The following is a 23,587-nucleotide window of genomic DNA, read 5'->3' as shown; positions in this document are numbered from 1 at the left end:
GCCTAACTTTCAATAAATTTTATTATTCCACCAAAGGTCCTCCCTCTCCTCATTTGGCGCCAAATCCAACAAGAAAAATTAGGAAAAATTTTGTTCCACTAAGCTTATGATTATTATGTTGTATAATCTCAAAATACCAGTTGAATTTTTCTTGGATCTTGTTCAATCCAGTATTTTTAAAAATTCATTTCTTTGTGCCAATAGCTTCCTCTTAATAAGGAGAGGTATTCCTAATTTTCTCATATTTTATTTTGCCATATAATTTGACTCTAAATATTTTAAAACTAACCTCTGTATCTCCAAAGGCTAGGAACAATTTTAAAATTCATAATAACCTCTCAAATTATTGAGGCCTTTATATATTTTAAATAATTCAATTCGGCCAATTTTCCCTTATTTAGCTGAAATTTCATGAAATTATAGAAAATTTTGAAATAAATATTTTCACGCTATTTTTATCTTTCAGGCCTCAAATACTGTCCTGAAGGCTTTATTCTATTTTTCATAAATTTTTATGAATTTTTTAGAATTTTGGTATAATTTTCCAGTCTATTCTGTTTTGACCAGATATTTTGAAAATGACAGTTCGGTCTCTTGTTTAGTTTTAGTTCAAAAGTTGCTCTTTCTATTTATCTGCTACAATTCCTAACCCTTGGACTATTTTGTATTTCCTATTTTTAGGGTTAAAATTAACAGGATGTGACAATTATACCCTTAGCTATTCCTCCACCGATTTTCATAATTTTACATCGTATTGGGTACTTCTCTATATCCTAACTTACCCAGTAACCTGGAACCTGTGCTGGCACCCTTTTTTTTAATCACAAATAACCTCACATGGCATTATTTAACATGTATAAAGAGGGAGTGGTGCTCTTTGATTAAGCCTAATTTTTCTCTATTATTTTATATCATTTTAAGGCTTTTATCATAGGTTAGTGGCTCTTTTTGTGAAAATTATGCTTAATTTGGATTAAGTGTCTTTGCTTTAATTTAGTCTCTTTTTAAGGATAAAATTGTTATAATTGGTTATTAATTGTATTCAATTAATTTCTTGGACAAATTATTCCTTTTCATTGCAGGATACTTGAGAATTAGAGCCAAGATTGAAGGCCAAGGGATTACACAACATGAGAACTCATAGTATTGATTTTGGAACTATCCATCACAGCCAAGAAAATTCTGCGCAACGGCACAAGTGTGAAAATGTACATCAGTTTCTATTTAGGATACCTTCACCGCGATAAAGTCCTCATATCAACAGTGCCAGATTCGGAGCAGAACAAAAAAATAGAGCACCCGTTCATATAATCTAAGCTAAACTTACCCCTTAAACATCCAAAAACCCTATTTTCGACTAACACTCCATTCTCTCATCTCCTACACCTCTATTCACTCATCTTCATGCCTCTCCCTCTCCATATTCTTCTCCATCTATTTCCTTCAACTTTTTTTCATTCCATTCCCATTTTCCTCTACTCCTAGCTACCATAGCTGATGATTTTACTTTGATTGGAGTTGTTTTTGAAGCTATGGAGGGCTAGGATTCTACCCTTGAAGATGGAAGATGGTGCTTGATTCATCCTTTGTTTAGCTATAGGTTTATGATTTCCTAGGTCTTAGGAATAGTAATTTGTAGTTAAACTCTTTGACTATGATTGTAATTACTGTTGGATGATTAATTTGTGTTTTGGATTAGTTAATGAGGATTTATGCTCTTCAATATATGCAATTGTATATATATTTAGTTTTGACTACTTACTTCCTTTTCATTCAACATGATCATGCTTGGGAAGAAAAGGGTTTTTAATTGAATCTAATGCATTGACTGATCATAAGCACACACTAAGAGGACTTCACAATGTCTTAAGGACTGGATTCATGAATTAAGACATTAGACTCAATGGTATTTGAGGTTTACTATTTAGGAAGATTTAGTGAAAATAAACTCACAGTATCTTTTATGAACAATGATTGTACTAATCCATTTTCAAGAGGCCCATTATCATCCATTTCCATTCCATCATCATTTTATTAAAAATCCAAAAATATAGTAGCTTAGGTTTATTTTTATTGCATATACATTAGTCACAATTCAATTAAATCTTCAAAACCCAAACCCCTTTCATTTCACTAGATGGTATTTAGTCTAGCTTATGTCATCAATAAAGGCTCTACACGAACACGACCCAAATTGCACTGCTATATTTTAACTCTTAGATCTGATTATAAATTTCTTGCATTGAACCCCAAGGCATAACGACATGGTCAAATCACTCTTCCCTTTGTTCTTTCATTGAAACATTTAATAATATTTATGTTAGAGTAAACTTGACCAAATACTTTCTATTAGTCTATGACTCTGAGAATCTATCTTTGGGTACCAATACTACCTTTGCATCATAGCAAATTTTTTTAATTTTTCTCAAATCAAAAGTTAACCCATAGTCGATTTATTTTGACTTTCCTCGAATAATGTATAAATAGGCTTTAAATTCTGTTAAAGCCACCCTCTTTGCTTTCTGGGATGAAATCATTTTTAAAACTGATGATAATTTCTCAAATATTTGTTCTCCATTTTTCTCCAATTATTTTAGGCCTCCTCGTATTTTAAATAATTCAATTTGGATTAGTATTTATAGTCAACCAAAACCCTAGGAATTTCATCAATTTGCTCTAGGGGTATTTTTGTTATTTTCAACCCCTTACAGGCCTCAAAACTTCATTTCCCATTTTTATAGAATATTTTGGGGTTTTTCTAAAAAAATTTTTGTGTAGTCTCCATCACTACCTTTTTGGCCTGTTTTTCAAATTTACGATTAGGTCCCTACTTGGATTTAACTTTAGGAATCATCTCACTGACATTCTCGACACAACCTTTGATCCTTAACCATTTCCAATCCCATACTCGATCTCTCAAGACTTTATCCAAATCTCTAACTTGCCTGTCTCATGGTTCCAAAAGGTTTTAACTTTGTAATTTGATCCCTAGGAATCTTCTCATCCTTCTAGAAAAATTCTGGAACTCTTACAAAAAAAGCTCCAGTAGCCTGCAAGTTTAGGGTAATTTTAGTACTTCTAGGCCTAAAATTTGGGATGTTACATCTTGCATGGCTACCATTACTCTTTCTATTCTCCTTTTCCCTCCATAGACTTTGGCCTCCTCCTCTCTTTTTTCTCTTTGGCTGAAATTTTATGATGAATAGGAGGGTATAGTATCTATAATGCAAGAGTTACTATTTATCTTGGTTTATCTCATTTACCTTTGCCATAACATATGTCATTTGCTCAAATCACCCTTTATATGATCCTGCCAAGTGTCCATCAAAGATGACAAGTGTCTTGGCTTTTAGAAGCTTTAATTCCCATGTGACTCATGTGCATTGCCATGTGTTTCTTGATTAAGCCACCTATTTCATGATTTTTCCATGTGTCATCACCAATTTGTAAAGTGTTCATCAAATGGCCTAGAAAGAATTCTACCAATAAAGAGCTCTTCGGTGGAGTGAAATGAAGAGGGAAGAGAGAATTAGAAAGCTTACTTAACAAGCTTCCAATCTACCAGTCTCATTTGTCTCTTGCCAGTTCCTTTTCTTTTCCACAAGCTTTCATGAAATTTTTAATCAATGGAAAAGTTTTGATTTTGGTGCCATTATAGAGGAGCAAAGAGGAAAATAGTCAGCTCTATTGAAAGGTCAGTCAACCTCCCTGAGTCACAGGGTAGAGATTTTACTGTACCAGGTAGATAGAGGACTGTATAAACCCTACCCTTATTGAGTTTTGCTTTTCCTACTATCCTTAAAGCTGGTGACTCAAATGATGACTCAAAATCTCCATAATGGCGTCATAAAAACGTTTTAGCAACTCAGCATGCTGACTTAGCATGTTATTAATGAACCTTATCTTTTTGTCTCCTATTTAGAAGACATTAATTATTTAATATTTAACTAAAGCATTTTATTCGATCCAAAACTCTAAAAATTCATCCATCCATACCATAAACTTTCTTTAATTTTTGAAAAATTCTATGAATTTTCTCAAACCATAACTTAGCTTGTACATATTTCTTTTTGAATTTCCCGTAAAATGTCCCTAAATGGCATAACCGGGTCTTAAATAGTTTTAAAGTCATTCTGCTCGCCTTTTGTAGATGAGACTAATTTCATAATTTTTTGTAGTCTCTTAACTCATGAATTCTCATTTTTACTTATTTTTCTAAGGCCTCTGTGTGGCTTAAATAAATAGTTCTAGCTATATATCTCAAAATGAGCCGTAACTTTAAAAATTCTATTAAAGTCATCTCAGGGGTATTTTCATCATTTTTCTTCACAAAAAGGAGTTAAGACACCATTTCCCATTTTTTTGAAATTTTTAGACATAATTTTCGTCTTTGCCCTTTTTGACCCGAAACTTTTCAAAATTACTATTTTAGCTAAACCTCGAATATAACATTTGGCCCGTAACTAAGCTCTTTTCTCACTTTTATGCCTCAAAAGTTCACCAAAGTCTCTAACTATATTTATACTTTAGCCCCTAGGACTTTTCAAATTTGCAGTTTAGTTCCTAAAGACCTTTGAGCTTTTCTCTCACATTTTTGAAACTTCTACTCAAAAGAACTTAATAGCCTATTCATCTTAGGCTAATCCTTACACTTTCAAGTCCAAAATTCAGGATATTACAAGAGGCATCCTTGCCAACCACCAACTTGTTTTTTTAACCATTGCGAGTAAAGGATCCCAAAACACCTCCAACACCTATGCCAATTATTAATGAAGCCAATTTGGAGTCATTTCTAAATTGGCAGCGTCTAGAACCTTTTGCAATAGCTGTGTACTAGGTAACGTTGACAATGATTAGCCTTAGTATTATCATCCCTATCATCCCTCCTTTTTGTAATTTATCTCATGTAAGCTTGGCTATCCACTACATTTGGAGGGAGTTTTTAATTTCCGCCCAATAAGATACTTAAGACTTTGTTGATCAGTTCTATTGAAAAATTTGCCTCTTTCCAAGTATTAATGCCAATGTTAGACCACAACCATTAACTCCTCTCCATAGATAGATAGGTTGAGGTGCCTTGGGGCTAAGGCTTTGTTGGAAAAATGTCACATGTTTACCTCCCTTCTCCTGAGCCCGCTTGCCTCCAAACCAACCCCTCCCGAATGACCAACAAAAAGAGAAGGATGAAGATGGCCGCCTCAGAAGAGGAAAACTTGCTTCAAAATAGCATACCCTTGCTTTCTTTGCAATTGTTAGCATCCCATCTTGAAGAGCGCCAACATTCTTTCTGCCCCGTACTTGCTTTTCTATACAACTCAAGGGCAGCAGCATCTTTCGGCAACATTTGAAAATTCCAAATTGGTACAGGTGGAGTGATTTGATATTTTGTATATCAGAATTCCTTACTTGTCATTTACAAATTTTTTCCAGGATTTTTGATATATTCTTTAAATTGCTACTTTTTTAAGGTTAAATTTTAGCTTAAAATATAAAAGAACTATGAATTTGCACCATCCAAATTAAATTTAGAGTAACCAAATGTCATCTTAATGATACACAATTGAAATTCAGATATAATAACAAGAATATTGCAGCTAAAGTCCAGCAAATATAAATGAAATATTATTCTTCAAGAAACAAGATCCGCGTCAGTATACAACCTCATGGACAACTAAAATGTATATTTTTAGCATCACAGGGTTGGCCCCAAAAAAAAAACAATACATCAATAGGGTTACATCAAAATTTCAACATGTTGACCTAACTCTAATGCAATGTGTATATATCCCGTCAAGTGTATTAGATGCTCCGTTCGAATCTTGTATAATCACAAAGTTTCTGTTGCAACACCGAAGTCAGCTTTCATGCCAAAGACGATCAAAACTACCTGCTCACTCATCTCATAACAGATTCTTTCACATAGGATCGACCACCTGAGCTGCAATGATAAGAATAAAATTAGAAACCAAGTAAAGATGCTTCCAAGTAACCATAAAAATGTTGTGATAAAACACGCTCCAACTCACGAATATTCTAGGCGAATATTCATAAATCGACGATTTTCTTTGCTTTGAGACAGCACCACTGAGCCTTCAATAACTTGATCTTGCTCTAGTTCTACGGGATCATAGAAGTATATCAACGTCTACACATAGTGCAAAAAACATTAATCAAACATAAATTATAGATTTCAATTAAACCGAAGTTTGACCAAAAAACCAAAACAAACAACAGAAACCACTAAACAAGGAAGGTCATCATGCTACACACATCATGAAGCTATAGCTTTAGAACACCTTGGCAAGCGCTCATGCCCAGGTCCTAATTTATATCCCATTGACCAGTCCTCATGGATATTCTATTATCGTTCTATGCTTTTTCTTACACTATTTTCCCCATTTACCCTGGCAATTGTCAGATTTGTTGTCAGTGTGTTGCAGCGGCACCAGCGTCAAGGATATGCCCAAGACGCCTGGTAAAAAGAGCTCCTAAATGTTTACATAAACTCGTATTGTTCATTCATAGACTAAAGTTATTCGATTATCCAGGAATTGATTAGACTTATATTAAATTATACAAGGTAAATAGCCTTATTTTGAACGTTGCCTTGCACCAAACAGCATGTCATGGACCATGATACCAAGAACCTGTGTGGAGGCAAGTTCTCTAGCTTACTTGAATTGTTTCGACTTATATTAAGAAATTATATGCCATGTACCATAGTGCTAAGTCTAAGATCCCGTGTGGAGGCACGTTGTCTAGGTTACTGTGAGTGCTGCAGATAGATTCCGGAAGATTTAAGATATATTAAGATAACATGTTTGAGTTTTTTGCCTTGGAATATCTTCAAGGTAAGCAAAACACAAATGCTGAAAGTTGAACACACTGCCAAGCAATGAAACTAAGACAGCTTATCTGCATACTAGAAATTATAAAAACAAACAGCACCTGTTGCCAATGGGTTGGAGGGTCCTCGGGTGCAGTGGATAGAACCAATGCCTCGCTAGGATTTGTCCGTTTCTTTCGGTGACTTCCATCCGTTGGATGGTTGTCAACAGACAAATTTGTAAAATAAGAATTTGCTGGTGTAGTTGCGGGTCCATTAAATTCAACATCAAACCAAAATGCAAACCCATGCAATGGAGCTGGAAAAAATGGGAAATATATTACCATAACACATTACGAGGAACAAGTGAACATTTATTTTGTCATTTATAATAATGACTATAAAAACTCATAGGTAAGCTTTAAAACAGAGCTGAAAACATGGCCTATGGACTAGAACACAGAAAAAATTGAGTTTGACCCATGGAATTTGAGAATACGCTTTAAATAAAAGGAGCGAAAGAGGGGTGATCAAGATAAGCAGAGAGAAAAAGTATCAATTAGAAATACATAAATGAGAATAGAACATGCATAGGAAAGGTTACCTCGCATCATTGACTTAAACTTATATCTAGTTGAAACAGATTCTAGCTCATGGATGGTAACCGAATAACAGTCAACATGTATTACCTGTAAAGGTAAATTATCAAAATTTTGGAAACAATACTGGCTATGTGAAAGGGAGAAATTTTTGAAATATAACAAACTCAAACATGCATGTATGGAAACAGTTACAAATGGAAGTTTTTATAAAGATATATTTTCTTATCAAATTTTGAATTTGTCTTCAAAGTATTCCACTAGTCACCGAGTAGGGTGAAAACTAGCAATATATTGTAATACAAGAGGCATTTGAAAGGGTTTCCTTTATCTCAATTAAAGAACAAACTCAGGAATAACACTTCTTCAGCAGCAAGGGAAGATGCCAGCTGCAAGAAACTACAATTACATTATCTATGGGCTTCGCTTAATAATCTAATCTTATGAGCTGAATTATTGCTTGGCATGGTAATAAATAATGTGGTGCTGATAATCCAGAAATGGCAACAAATAATGTGGGAATGATCACACTTTTGTTGAATAATAAAGTTGGATTAGAAGAGAAAGAATGACTCAAACCAACCCCAGTTCCCTCATACACCCATAAATAGAAATTACAATTAGATAAGAGTTACAGAATACAAGTAACAACCTACAATACACAACACATAACATAAGCCACTGAACTTCTGAGAGCCACTACTCTCCCAAACTCACTACACTAGCCCAAAGACTGAACTCCATCTCTTTGGACCAAAGGGAATATTTAAAGACCCAAAAAGTGACTCTGTTTAAATACCTGCTTTTATTGTATATAGTTATTAGCATTTATTAGCCTCATTTATTAGGTTTTATTCTTTTATATCTCTTTGCAGATTCGGATGTATCCTATCTTTCATGTGAATGAGAAAACTACATTTCCCCCAGAATTCCACACTGCATCAAAGCCAGGTTAAAAAAAGGAGTGAGATCAAAATACGGTTGGGCAGAAGAGAGCGTCACAAACGTGCTTTTCTCCAGATATGAAGGCTAATTTTGTCTGTTACAAGAGGTTATCTCCTGATATGAAGGCTTTCGCAGCAAGTATTTCGATTCAACAGAACATTAGTAAAGCAATCTCCTTTGGCATGGTTTTAAGATTCACTGAGGTAGTCAAGAAGAATGGACACACTCAGCGTCAAATAGTTCATACTCTGTAAAGGCTCATGGTGGAAGAACAGTGCTAATAGTTTATGTAGATGACATAATAATTACAAGAAATGTTCTCAATGAAACCCAGAACTTGAAGTTATTTGCAGCTTAATTTGAAGCAAAAGACCTAGGGTGGAAGTTGGCAGATCGAGAAAGGGGATAATAGCATCCCAAAGAAAATATACGCTTGATCTCTTAAAGGAGATAGGGATGTTGAGGTGTAGGCATGCAACTACACCTATGGAAGTCAACATCAGTTTTGAAGAAAAGAAAAGGGACACAAAAAAGAAGCCTAGGAAGGTAGAGATACTTCCAGCTCCTGTCAATAAGGGCAAGTACCAATAACTTGTTGGCAAATTGATCTCTCTCCCACATTAGACCAAATACAGCCGATCTTGTTAGCGTGATAAACCATTTCTCAAACGAGCCAATTGGAACACCTTTGACGACTATCTGTAGAATCTTACATTATCTGGAAGCAACCCCAGGCAGGGATTGAGTTTTAAAAAGGAATCACAGGCGGGCTGAAATATACAATGATGCTAGAGGGAATGTACGAAAAATAAATCAGCGTTAACATGAAGACTCACCACATGTGGCCATGTCAAAACATTTTCACCCGTTATTGTTTCCACAGAAGGTTCTTCAAATGCACATTGTTTAGCTAAAGGTAACATGGCAGACACTGCAACCAAAATCAAAATATAATGGATAAAAGGAAATAGGATATTTATGGACACACATCTATCGATTTGAATATAGATCTACATCAATCCACATATACCATATAACAAGTTTTCCAATTAAGTTCATTTTCTCATAGCAAAGAACTTGTGCTAAAATATTTTCCCCACAACACCTATCGAAAACCCTGAGCCCAAGCCCAACAAATGAGGTTCACTTACACATTCTGTTTCTATTTCATTTTTCCATTTTTTGCTGCATTCTTAATTACTAACTCCCTCAATTCAGATGGGACAGATATCATATTTTTTAAAAGCTTTGTTTTCTTTGTTAGGAAGGTTTAGCTGTGTCATTGGGCTCTATCTGTATTAGTCGTATGATTATCTAGTAAAACTTTAGATGAATCTTGGTAACTTCTCTTCCATAGTGTATACATATTAGATATCCTATGATTGATGTAAATAGTATAGGACTAGAAAGCCATTAATATTGATTCATACATATTTTTTCCTAAACCTCTAATACCAAAGCAATCATAGTCATTCTCTCTTCTCATTTTTTACTTGGTTCTCCTATTCACTATTCACTATTTGTCTTGACTCGGTTTTAGATGTCCCACTACTGGCCTGTAATCTTCTGTCTATTAACAAGTTGACAAAACATGCAAATTGTGGTGTTTATTGCTTTCCTACTTACTACGTTTTTCAGGATCTCTCATCAAGGAACATGATTGGCATAGCTAGGGAGCATGATGGTCTCTATTATCTCAACATCTCCACTGTGGTTGCTGTGTTCACAAATAGATGGTCTTGTTTCTTCATCTGTTGATCATAACATTTTATTATGGCATAAAAGGATGGGTCATCCTAGTTTTCCCTATTTGCCATGTTTGTTTCCAAATTTTACCATTAATAAGAATTCAATTCTTCATTGTAAATTTTGCGAACTTACAAAGCACCATCATATACCTTTTCCACCATCCCATTACAAACCAACTCGCTTGTTCAATATAAGTCATAGTGATGTTTGGGGGCCGTCTCGTGTTTCCAATCGTACCCATGCCGAATGGTTCTTTACTTTTATTGATAATCATACATGCATGTCTTGGGTCTACTTAAAGAAAAATCTATTGTCTCTCCCATCTTCATGGAATTCTTAAATCTAGTTAAAAATTAGTTTAATACCACCATTCAAATTTTATACGCTGACAATGGCACAGAGTATTTTAATCAACATTTAGCTACATTTCTCAAAGCCAAAGGAATTGTTTACAATAGCTCTTGTCCTCACAATCCATAACGAAACGGCATTACCAAAAGAAAAAATAGGCACCTTCTTCAAGTCGCTAGAGCCCTTCTTTTTATGTGCAATGCACCTAAATTTTTTTTTGGGACATGCCATTCTTACAGCAACTCAATTAATCAACCGTATGCCCAGTCGGGTTCTTTCCTTTGTCTCTCCTTTGAACAAACTTCGTGAGACTTATCCTGTTGCTCATCTTGATCATCAACTTCCGCTTCGTGTCTTTGGTTGTTCTGTTTTTATTCATCTCCATCATCCCGTCTAAATTTGATCCTCGAGCCATTAAGTGCATTTTTCTAGGGTAGTCCTCTAGCCACAAAGGATATAATTGTCATGAACCTGTCTCAAAACGCCTCCTCATTAGCCGCGATGTCACCTTCTCTAAGCAAGAACCTTTCTTTCCCAAGTCTTCAATTCAAGGAGAGAGTTGGAGTGAATTTTAGTCTTTGGAAAGTGTACCTGAACCCATACCCCCACTCCTCAAGTCTACTCCATCTGTTAAGTCTGTTCCTCCAAATGTTACGGAAGTGCCAAAGGCAGGGGGTGATAAGAATGGTAAGAAATATCACAGTTTACTCAAGGCGAGACAAAGAGACTATAGAGCCCAACTTGCCTAGAGTCCTGCCAGAGTCTGAGCTAATGAAAGTTTCTAAACCCACTGAGGCAATAAAACACAATGATCTGCCCATTGCCTTGAGGAAGAAAACCTGCTCATGCACCATGCATTCTATACAAAAGTATGTATCGTATGCAACTTTATCTCATAATTATCGTGCTTTTGTTACTGATCTTGACAAAATCAGAATAGCTGATAATATGTATGAGGCACTTGAACATCTGAAGTGGAAGAAGGCAGCGATGGAAGAAATAATGGCATTAGAAAAAAATGGAACGTGGAAGTAGTTGACTTACCAAAAGGGAAGAAAATAGTAGGGTGCAAATGGGTCTTTACCCCTAAATATAATGCTGATGGCACTCTCAACAAGTTTAAGGCACGATTAGGTGCCAAGGGCTTTACTTAGACCTATGGAATAGATTACAGCGAGAAATTTGCCCCGACACTAAGATGAACACAATAAGGGTTCTGCTATCAATTGCAGCCAACTTAGAATGGCCTCTACAACAACTAGATATCAAAAATGCATTTCTCAGGGGTGAATTAAAAGAAGTCTACATGATACTTCCTCCTGGTTTTGATAAAGGAAGACAAAATCAAATATGTAAATTGAAAAGATCCTTGTATGGGTTAAAGCAGTCACCTTGTGCATGGTTGATAGATTCTCGAAGGTCCTTAAAGTTGAGGGCTACAGACAGAGCTTATCTAACCATACAATGTTTGTCAAGAAAAATAGAGAACTAATGGCAATCCTTATTGTCTATGTGAATGATATTATTCTTACCAACAATGATGTAAATATGAAATAGGATAAAGACAGCCTTAAATAAAGAGTTCGAGTGAAAGACCTAGGAAAACTAAGGTATTTTCTCATAATGGAAGTTGCCCAGTCAATAAGGGGAATTTATGTCTCTCAGAGGAAATATATTCTCGATCTGCTCAAAGAAACTGGCATGCTTGGTTGCAAACCAATTAAAACTCTGATTAGTGTCAAAAAGAGTTGCACCAAACGAAGTAAGAAGAGAGCAACAACCAAGGAGAAGGAAGAAAAAGAAAACAAGTAACAATAAGATGAGGAACCAGTTGACATTGGGAGGTATCAAAGAAATTGATCTATCTATCACATTCAAGGCCAAATATTGCCTTTGCGATTAGTGTCCAAGTCAACAAATGCATTCACCTAGGAAGAAACACTTGGATGCAGCTTATAGAATTCTAAGGTACTTGAAAGGAACACCTAGAAGAGAACTCTTCTTCAAGAAATGTGACTCCAGAATAGTGAAAATCTATACTGGTGCTGATTGGGCAGGTGATCAAGAAAACAACAGATCAACACCAGGCTATTGTACCTTTCTGTAGGGAAATCTAGTAACTTCGCAAAGTGAAAAACAGAAGGCTGTAGCCAAAAGTAGTGCAAAATCAGAATTAAGAGCTCTGGCTTTAGGCATAATGGAGGGACTATGGTTGAAAATAGTAGTAGAAGAGGCCCGAGTTTAGATCACCGAACTAATGAAACTTTTTTGTGATAACAAGGTAGCTTTAAACATGGCTCTTACCCCAATTTCAACATAGCAAAACCAAACATGTCAAGGTCGATCAATACTTCATTAGAGAAAAGGTGGAAGATGGAGTTTTGCGCCTATCCTATGTGACCTCAAAGCAACAACTTGCAGACATTCTGACCAAAGGACTTCCTGAAGACCTATTTGAGAACTTCATAAGCAAGGAACTTCATAAGCGAGTTGGACATGATTAGCATCTATAATCAAACTTGAGGGGAGGTGTGGTTAATATTTGACTAGGTCGTAATTACCAAAATATTAAGCAAATTATAAGGATTTAGATTTAATTCAAATTATTCCTATAATCACTCTTGATCTCCCATGTAATCTTCCCGATTCTCCTTCTCCTCTATATATTCTCTTTATAGTGCATAGATCAATACAATTTAGATTAATTATTCCATACCAGCTCTATAAGAATAGACACTTGAATGCACTAAAGTCAACTATCCATACATTTTTAGATGTAGTCACACTACCAAGAGAGTGAGTTAGGACAATACTTGCATGACACAGAATACCAAATGATGTAGGGGTCTAACTAGCAGAGGCAAAAATATGTTTGTTTAACGATTTTCATGGAAGCAACAACTAATCATGGCTCAAGGTATCACCATCAGAAGGAGAGGAACCTACCATCAAGTCCTCACTTTCAGTTTTTCCTTTATGTTTGTTGTGTGGAAGTTTTCCATGTGACTAACACACTTGTCATGTGTGACCATTCTTATGACAGTGATCACACCATTGGCTAGACTTTTTTGCTTTGGTGTTGCCTTGGGAGCCAGATAGTAAGAGCAGATGAGCCATTAGAATGTGAAGAAGAAAAAGAAGAGGAATTAGTTAGTGCCTTCATGCTTTCTTCAAATTTGACAATATTGAAGGCTTCTATCAATAGTGGAAGAGCCTTGAGACTCATGATTCATCCCCATACATCTCCAAAGGACTCATTGAGCCCAAGTAGCAACTTGTAGCATCGTTCCTGATCCACCAACTTTTTGTAACGCATAGCATCCATAAGACATGACCATTCATAGGCCTCATAAAGGTCTACTTGCTGCCAAAGTTTCATTAGTGCAGTGTAATAACGAACTATAGATTATTCATCTTAATTCATAGAGTAAGCATTTGACTTAAAGCAAACAATGGTGTTTTCTGTAGTAGAGCAACTAGCTTTGGTAGAACCCAAAATTTCTTTGGTCGTTGTAGCAAGGAGATAGATTTCGCCAATCTCTACTATCAAGAATTGACAAGCCATGGCATAACAAAGTTGCTTACTGCGTACAATGTGCCAAATAGAGGGTCACTTGAGGCTGGTAGAGGTGAGTACCCTATGAGATATTTTTCCCTATTGCAACCATGAACAAACATGAGAACATAGTGAGACCTTTGAAGATAATTAGTCCCATTTGAACAATGGGTAATCAGCATTTGAGAGAAGGATTCGATGGCCAACCTACTAGTGACGAGTTCCTCATCGTTCCGCTACCTTGTGAAGAAAACCTTGCCCTATTGCAGTCATATTATTGCCATATGCAACGAAAAGGCATGGCTACACCAGCGCAGTCTTGAAAGACATTGAGCGTGGTGTTTTGCGAGCGTGGTGTTTTGCACGGCTCTTGTACCATGAAAGTTTTGAATAAAAGTTCATTGTATTATTCATTGAAGATCAACTTACATTATATATAGGGGATATAGGGAATACAACTAATTAGTACAAATCTGAACATATCCTTATGTTCCTCCTAGAAATGAAATAATAACAATAACCATAGTTTTACAAGAGATTAGAAGAGATTCACTGTAATAAGAATAGGAAATCAGGTACAACATTTAGTTTTGGGCCCTTAGGTGGCAAGCCCACTTTCCTACAATATCTATCAGGAAAAAACTAAAGCTATCTAGATATGAGCTTCGAAAGTGAAAAACAAAAACAAAACAAAGACAAATAGATAAAAAAACTACAACAGTATAGAAACATATCCTTTTACTAACAAGTAAATGAAATGTTATCCAACATATAAAAGTAAGTATTGAACTATTTCTAATATGCAAATCATATTATAAGCAATCAAATATCAAAATTCACACATACCGTATACGTGAATACCGTTCACTTCAAACTGGCACAAGCACACCATATAGATATTGATATCACAAAAATAGAGGGTATCTAGGTACAGCAAGTAAACTTACTATCAATTCCATAGACATTACGCCAGAAGTCAATGCTTTCACTGTATCGGTCAGCATGAGTTACAGGAGCCATGTACAGCTACATAGAAGCACATAGAATTCAGATTTATATAGCAAAGTATATACTAAATCCAGTAATTATTGTTGAGGTCCCAAGCACATTTAAGGAAATGTGGTTTAAAGTGCAAGAAATGTTTGTTGAGTTGTCAAATGTATCACAATAGCAGGTGAAACTAGTCGGACAGCACACTCGCACACTCATGTTACCAAAACAGATTATGCTTTATTAAATGGATTAATAGTAATCCTCAATAGATATTATCAATTATTAGGATCAATTTTAGTATAATTTTTCAATTTGATTTCATCAGATTTGACTGTGTTTTCTCCTATCCATCTAAACATAAGGAGTGACAACATTATCTCTCTAGATTTTTCTTTTCTCCATTTTCTTTCCTCACAATTGTTCTCCCCATCCAAATAGGCCATTAATGTGCTTTACCTTCTTTCCTTCCCTATTCTTTAACTGTTTGACATTTTTTTCAAAATATCTCACTGCTTTTCTTCCTTTGAGAGAGTCGAAGCATCCATAACAAGGATCTATATAGAGCACAACTCCGTCTCTACCACAATGAAAACTTGCCTAAAAGCTTTGAAGAGGTAGTAAAAGATCCAAAATGGAGAGAAGCCATAAATGAGGAGCAGAAATCACTAGCAAAAAATCAGAATCAGGAGGTGACCAATCTACCATCAAGGAAGTTGAAAGGGAGCTGTAAATTGGTGTTTACTACAAAGTATAACCCATAAACATATACAAAGCAAGACTCAGCTAGAGGATTCACTCAAACACATGGCATTGCCTATGAAAAGACCTTTGCTCCTATTGCCAAACTCAATACAATTAAAATCCTTTTATCACTCGTAGCAAACCTTGACTAACCCCTTCATCAACTAGACATCAAAAATGCCTTCTTGAATGGCAACTTAGAAGAACTGTATATGGAGCTACAACTCGGCCTAGGAGATACTAGAAACCCTTCCAGGGTATGCAAACTAAAGAAGTACTTGTATGGGGTAAAACTGTCTCAAAGAGCGTAGCTTGAAATATTCACAAGTGAAGTAAGAGTTTTGGCTTTAGCATCCGTGTCAAACTAATCACACACTTTTTGTCAATGCACAGAACAGAAAAATGTCTATTCTCATGGTGTATGTAGATAACATCACCATCAACAGAGAGAGCATTCAGAAGCTAAAAGGTTCACTAGCTAGAGAATTTGAGGTAAAAGATCTTGGCAATCTCAGATACTTCTTCGGAATGGAGGTAGCCAAGCCTAGTACTGGAATTTCAGTGTCTCAAACGACACACACCCCCGACCTTTTAAAGGAAACAAGAATGTTTGGAGCAAAACTAGCAGAAACACCCATGGAGGCAGCGCATAAGACAATTCAAAAAAGAAGACATTCCAATAGATGTGGGCAGATATCAAGAGCTAGTAGGGAAACTATATCTCTCACATGCTAGACCTGATGTAAGCTTTCCAATGAGCCTCGTTAGCCAATTCATGCAAAATCCTCAAGAGCAACACATCGATGCAGTACATAAGATTATTCAATACTTGAAGATGACCCCTGGATATGGCTTGTTCTTCAAAAAGGGACCAAGTAGAACCAATGAAATGTTCAACGATGCTGACTGAGGAGGTTCTGTTACTAATAGAAGATCAACTACAAGGTATTGTACTTTCGTGTTGGGAAATCTAGCCACATAGAGAAGTAAAAAAACAATCTATAAACAAATGCCAAGGCCGAATACAAAGCCCTAGCACTAGGAATATGTGAACAAATATGGATAAGAAGAGTCTTCTCTAAACTGAAGATTGGAGTCGAACCCCAGATGAAGATGTGGTCCAGTGGCCAAAAGACTAGCAGATATATCATTATTAGTGGTAAAGGAAGAAACAAGATCAAAATAGTAATATTCATTCACACAATCCCCATGACACCCAAGATCCAATTTATAGAGATATTAAGATAATTACCCAAATTACACTTTAGCCCCTAATTCCCCTTACCATTCCTAATTCCCATGTATTAATATTAATATCAAAGTTTATTACAAAGATACATATGGACTATGAGTGTAGAAATTAAGAGGGAAACTAATTCTTACTACTTATTTCTTAACAATCAGAAACAATGTGTTGATGGTGGGAACCAGGAACAAACATAAAAGTATGTCAAATATTTCTAATAACAATAACCAAAAGATAAGGAGATGAGAATAGAGCCACAAAAAGAAAAGTTAAGACCAAATAATCATGTTATCTCCTACAATGATTTCTAGTAGCTGTTGTTTTTATTGTACAGCTTATATCTCTTAGCAAGCATGGATTTGAAGTAAAGAAAAAGGTGAACATTGGATGGCAATCATTCTAATAAAACTAACTAACTAACAAAACTGGGTAAACAATATGCATTGAAACATCTGCATAAAAAAAATAAAGTTACCTTTGCATCTGAAGGAAGAATAAGACCTCCAGGTTTGAGCCAGCGATCCCTAGCTGTGATAACACTTCCAAGCATGCTCTACAAGGTTAACACATATGGTTATTTAGGTGGTTAATAAATATTAATTGAAAATAGTCAAACATAATCAAATAGTTTTAAGACAGGAGATTTGTTATGATAATCAGATGACATGGCTTTAGTTTAGCAAGTTTCCTAGCCTAATTTTATGTCCATGAAATTAGCTTACATTAATTATTTCTCATTCACAGATTCCTATTCTATTAAGGGCTAATCTTCCGAAGACATCCATGAGGCATCAACCCAGCACAACTAGCTATAATCCTTGGAGATCTTATCAATCTCACCAGAAAATCGAATCAAAGATTATCTAGGAAATCTACAATCTTACTCAATTCTTGAAAAAAAAAAATCCTCACATGAATAATCAAATGATAAAAAAAAGGAAAAAAGCTAGGAAAAGAACAGCTAATAATCAGGAATCACATACATTCCAATGCTCCCCCTTAAGATGGTGAATAAACGTTTATCATTTCTATCCTTTAGTAGGTGTGTACATTGCCCCTATCAAGCTTACTAAATATTCTCTTTGATATATTGTCAATTGATCGCTACATGCTTTTTCTAATTGTGATACCACCCCAATGGTTGCTATATTATCACAGAGGACTGTCATACGGCTTCCAAACCCAATCTTCAATTCATTCAATACTCAAGACAGCAAAGAACCTTCACAATTTCCCATTACTAGAGCCGTAAATTCTGCTTCAACACTATTATGTGCTACCGCTGGTTTCTTACTCCTACAGGTCACAAGAATGACCAAGACATGCATAAAATATCCAATAATAGACCGTCTATCTGCAACAGATCTTCCCTAGTCACTATTGGTGTGCACCTCAACACCTATATGAATCCCTTGAAGTAGAGACCTTTCCCACAAGTAAGTTTTAGGTACATCAATATTGTAAAAACTCCTTCCAAAACTCCCTCCAAGTGCTCATCATTTGACTTGCTCATGAATTGACTAACTACTCCCATAGGGAATTAGAAATCAATCTTGCATCACAAAGGTATATCAGCCATCTCATTAAGCCTTGATGTATCTCAATATCAACTGGTACACAATTCTCCATCAAGCCAAATCTGTAATTATTCACATTTAAGTTTCAGGAGGTTAGAAAGTGAACATTCATATCTCTTCAAGTCCAAAGCACATTTTCTCTGTGACACTACAATTCTCTCTATTGTTTTGGCAACCTCCACCACGTCCAAGATTTCCTAGGTCAATAATTTCTTTAGCTACTTTATATCACCATGATTATTATTAGACAAAGGATAATATGGAATATATTTCTTGTATATTCATGATCAGAAAGAGGGTATTTATACACAAGAGAGGAGCCTCAGTCATTAATGGCTCATTATGAGGAGATAATATCCTATCCTATCATATCTGATTTGATCCTATATGATCCTATATTAATTACAATATATATTTACATATCTTTACACTCCCCCTCAAGTTGGAGCATAGATGTCAATCATGCCCAACTTGTTACAAAGATAGTCAACCCGAACCCCATTCAAAGCTTTAGTAAGGAGATCACCCAATTGGTCACTAGATTTCACATGTCCTGTTGAGATGAAGTTTTCCTTGATCTTATCCCGAACAAAATGACAATCAATCTCAATGTGTTTTGTGCGTTCATGAAACACTGAATTAGAAGCTATGTGTAAGGCTGCTTTATTGTCGCACCACAATTTTGCTGGTAACGTGGTTTTAAGACCAACCTCCTTCAATAATTGATGTATCCAGGCTATCTCGCACACGGATTGTGCCATAGCTCTATATTCTGCCTCTACACTTGATCGTGACACCACATTCTGCTTCTTGCTCCTCCAGGACACCAAATTTCCTCCCATAAAGACGCAATATTCTGTAGTAGACCTTCTTGTGGCCTTTGAACCACCATGATCAGCATCACAAAAGCACTCAATATCTATATGACCATGATTTTTGTATAATATCCCACGACCTGGAGACCCCTTCAAGTAATGAAACACATGCTCTAAAGCTTCCCACTGTCTGATAGTAGGCGAGACCATAAACTAGTTAAGTACACTGACTGGATAGGTGATATCAGGTCGGGTCACAGTAAGATAATTCAGTTTTCCAATCAATCTTCGATACCTCTCCGGGTTCTCAAACAGCTTGCTCTTAGCAGCATCAACGGGATTCTCAGATGGTATGCTTCCATCAGCATCAAGGAGTGGATTATAAATCATAGGAAAACTGTTTGGCGCAGCCCCTAACTTTCCAGTTTCCTTCAACAGATCAAGAACATACTTCCTTTGAGTCAATAAGATTCCTTTTTTACTTCTCAAGACCTCAATTCCGAGCCCAGATCTTTTGTTTGAAAGTGAGAATTAAGAAAGGACTTAAGAGAAGAGATCCCCGACATATTACTCCCTGTAATCACAATATCATCGACATACACAACCAATAGAATCATGCCAGTGCCTGTGCTCTGGTAAAACACAGAGTGATCACACTTACTTTGACACATGCCAAATTTCTGCACAATAGTACTGAACCTGTCAAACCATGCACGGGGACTCTGCTTTAGGCCATATAAAGATCTCTTAAGACAACATACTTTTCCACGCTCCCCCTGAGCAACAAAGCCTGGTGGTTGCTCCATATAGACTTCTTCAAGAAGATCACCATGTAAAAAAGCATTCTTTATATCCAATTGATGGAGATCCCAGCCATAGGTTGCTGCCATAGAGATGAAAAGACGAACAGAGAAGAGTTTCGCAACAAGGGAGAAAGTTTCAAAGTAATCAACACCATAGGTCTGAGCATAGCCTTTAGCAACCAGGCGAGCTTTAAGGCGGTCAAGGGTACCATCAGCTCGGGTTTTAGGGGTTAAGACCCACTTACAGCCAATAGCCTTCTTTCCTGTCGGTAGATCCACTAAGGTCCAAGTGCCAGCCCGGTCAAGGGGCGCCATCTCCTCTTCCGTAGCAGCACGCCAACCCGGGTGGGTTAAAGCTTCATGAAGGGTCTTAGGTACGGAAATAAGATCTAAAGAAGAGACAAAGGCACGAGAGGCAGGGGAAAGGTGGTTATAAGAAACAAATGAGGAAATAGGATGGGTGCAAGTGCGTTTACCTTTGCAAAGAGCAATGGACAAGTCAAGTGAGGGATCTGGATCAGGAACAGGAGGTGTCTCGGAGTTGGAGAGAGGTGGAAGTTCAGGATGAGAGATGCTCAACACAGGATCCGATGACAAAGCAGACACTGGAGGGCCGGAATCTGGGATGGTGACATTGGTCTCCTTGGAACATCGTATGTAGACATGAGACAAGGGTGGTGGCACAGGAGTCGGAGCCGGAGCCGGAGCCGGAGCTGGAGCAGGAGCGGGAGCTGGAGCTGGAGATGGTGGAGTGGGTGGCGGGAGAACCGGGTACACCAGAAGGTCATCCTCTTCCATAGAAGGAGGAGGGGCAAGTGAAATGGACGAAGAAAAGTATGGAATTGATTCTTGAAAGGTGACATCTGTAGAAACAAGATAACGATTAAGAGTAGGAGAGAAACACCGATAGCCCTTTTGAACCCGAGAATAGCCAAGGTAGACACACTTAAGGGACTTCGGATCTAATTTGGAGACAGATGGTCGTACATCCCGGACAAAGCAAACACAGCCGAAGATCTTAGGATCAACAGGAAACAAAGGTTTTGAAGGGAAAAGAGTAGTATAGGGAATGTTACCATCAAGAACCGAAGAGGGCATGCAGTTAATGAGGAAGCAAGCAGTGAAGACAGCATCAACCCAGAAGGTTTTGGGAACCTTCATTTGAAACAAAAGCGCTCGTGCCACCTCTAGTAAGTGGCGATTTTTTCGTTCTGCAACACCATTTTGAGCTGGTGTATCAACACAGAAAGATTGATGAAGGACACCGTTTTGGAGCATATAGGATTGAAACGTACTAGAAAAATATTCTTTAGCATTATCACTATGTAAAGTACGAATGGAAGTATGAAATTGAGTTTTAATTTCCGCAAAAAAGGCACAAAAATGAGAGAATAATTCAAAACGACTTTTCATTAAATATAACCAAGTTGTACGAGAATAGTCATCAACAAATGTAACAAAATATTTAAAACCTGTTGTTGACTCAACAGGACACGAACCCCAAACATCAGAATGAACTAGCTCAAAAGGGGACGAAGCCCGTTTATTGACTCGAGACACTAAAGGAAGACGATGATGTTTGGCAAACTGACACGACTTACAATCTAAAGATGACAAGTGTTGAAACTGAGGATAAACCCTTTTTAAAGAAGACAAAGACAAATGACCCAAACGACAATGTGCTTCAAAAGGAGTGAGACAACCGGCACAAGCCACAGCACGAGACCCTTGCTCATCGAGAAAATAATGTCCACCAGATTCATAGCCCCTACCAATAGTCTTCTTCGTCAAAAGATCCTGTATCAAGCAATGATCAGGAAAGAGTGAGACCCAATAGTTTAATTGACGAGTAAGTTTACTAGGGGAAAGCAGATTAAATGCAAGATCAGGTACATCTAGCACAGATGACAAATGAATGGAGGGGGTAGGTTGAACAGTGCCTGATCCAAGGATCCGGGAATGGGAGCCATTGGCAATAGTGATAGTTGAAGGATTGGCATAAGAATTATAAGTGGAGAAGAGATGGCGGTTACCTGTCATGTGGTCAGTAGCACCAGAATCTATGATCCATTTGGAGGAAGAAGAGACAAGAGCAGTAGCCTAATTACCTATAGCAGCAGGAGCACTCCCGAGTGGTGTGAGAGATTTTAATTGAGCATATTCAGCAACAGATATTGTGACCTTATCATCAGCTAGGGTTGCCACATGTGCAGCAGAGTTATTACGTTGTTGTTTGTTTTGTAGCTTACGACAAGTACGCTTCGTATGGCCCGGCTCCTTACAGTAGTAACATACCACCCCACTAGAATCTGGAGTAGTTCCCCCTTGCTTGGAGCCTCCACGGTTAGTCATCCCACAACTATCATTTGGGCCTCGACTGATTAGGGCACTGACAGGAGCATTAGTAACTGGTGATGAAAGATTCTCAGTCCTCATCACACGAGAAAACACCTCCTGAAGGGTAGGAATCTCAGAAACAGATAGAATTTGAGAGCGAACAGTTTCATATTCAGGCAGAAGACCAGTGAGAAAACTCATAATGGCCATGTGCTCTCGTTGGGCTTGTTGGACCTTCAGATCAGTACCAAGAGGCATAAGAACATTCGATTCTTCATACATTCGTTTAAAATCCATGAAGTAGGTCTTGAGAGGGCGATCTTGCTTCTTTGCGCGATAAAACGCTTCGCAAACCTCATAAACACGAGAAATATTATCCTTGCCTGAGTATAAAAATTCAAAATAATTCATCAATTCCTTAACAAATTCACAGTGAGAAACAGAAGGAATAATCTCACTGTCAATGGAGTTGCGGATCTGTAAGAAGAGCCGGGCATTGTCCCTTAACCACAATTGACTGGTGTCTGTGGTCGAAGGGTCTTCAGTTAAATGATTCTCCTTCTCAATGCTCCGTAAGTAGATACGAATAGTTTTACTCCAATCTAGATAATTTGTCCAGTTTAATTTGTGCTCAGTAATCTTAACGACTACCGAAACCACTTCAGAGGTAACTGTAGACTTAATATCACCCATGAGAGATAAATAGAAAAGAGATAAGTCTAGCAATGACAAGAAAGAATAAGTAGCCACAAATGATCACTCCAGGGACCAAACAACACCTCCTACAATCTATAGAAGGCACGAACAGCAATACCAGTCTGAAACGTTACTGTTCACACGGCACAGTAACCAAAGAGCTCTGAATCAACACAAAGGGGAAAGACCCAGACCTGAAAAGTACCAGGGATGCGCCGGAAAATGCAAGACGAAGTCGACAAACTGCTCGGACGGCGAAAAACGCGGCAACGCGTGAACAGTACCGTCGCGAGTGACGGCACGTGACGGTCACGCGCTGCTTGGACGGTCGCGAAACTTCAGGGATCGACCGG

At 37.1% G+C, this 23,587-nt stretch overlaps 1 protein-coding gene across 1 annotated transcript in view; it reads right to left on the bottom strand.

Annotated features, from left to right (window-relative positions):
• Nucleotides 1-5,574: 5,574 nt before the first annotated feature.
• The window catches only part of LOC114757144 (probable protein arginine N-methyltransferase 6), a 42,161-nt gene continuing 24,148 nt past the window's right edge, over nt 5,575-23,587 (bottom strand). The window contains exons 7-13 of the mRNA XM_028946136.1: nt 17,482-17,559; nt 14,974-15,052; nt 9,207-9,301; nt 7,431-7,515; nt 6,949-7,145; nt 6,027-6,145; nt 5,575-5,938 (exon numbers count right to left, since the gene is read on the bottom strand). Coding sequence (XP_028801969.1) covers nt 5,896-5,938; nt 6,027-6,145; nt 6,949-7,145; nt 7,431-7,515; nt 9,207-9,301; nt 14,974-15,052; nt 17,482-17,559 — 696 coding nt within the window. The 3' untranslated portion in view covers nt 5,575-5,895. The remainder of the gene's footprint in view (nt 5,939-6,026; nt 6,146-6,948; nt 7,146-7,430; nt 7,516-9,206; nt 9,302-14,973; nt 15,053-17,481; nt 17,560-23,587) is intronic.

Source organism: Neltuma alba, unplaced genomic scaffold (genome assembly GCF_004799145.2).
Source record: "Neltuma alba isolate B1F8T4 unplaced genomic scaffold, ASM479914v2 tig00010569_pilon, whole genome shotgun sequence".
NCBI classification, from domain to species: domain Eukaryota; kingdom Viridiplantae; phylum Streptophyta; class Magnoliopsida; order Fabales; family Fabaceae; genus Neltuma; species Neltuma alba.
Note: the sequence above shows the minus strand (reverse complement) of the source record. Positions and strands in the feature narration are given on the sequence as shown.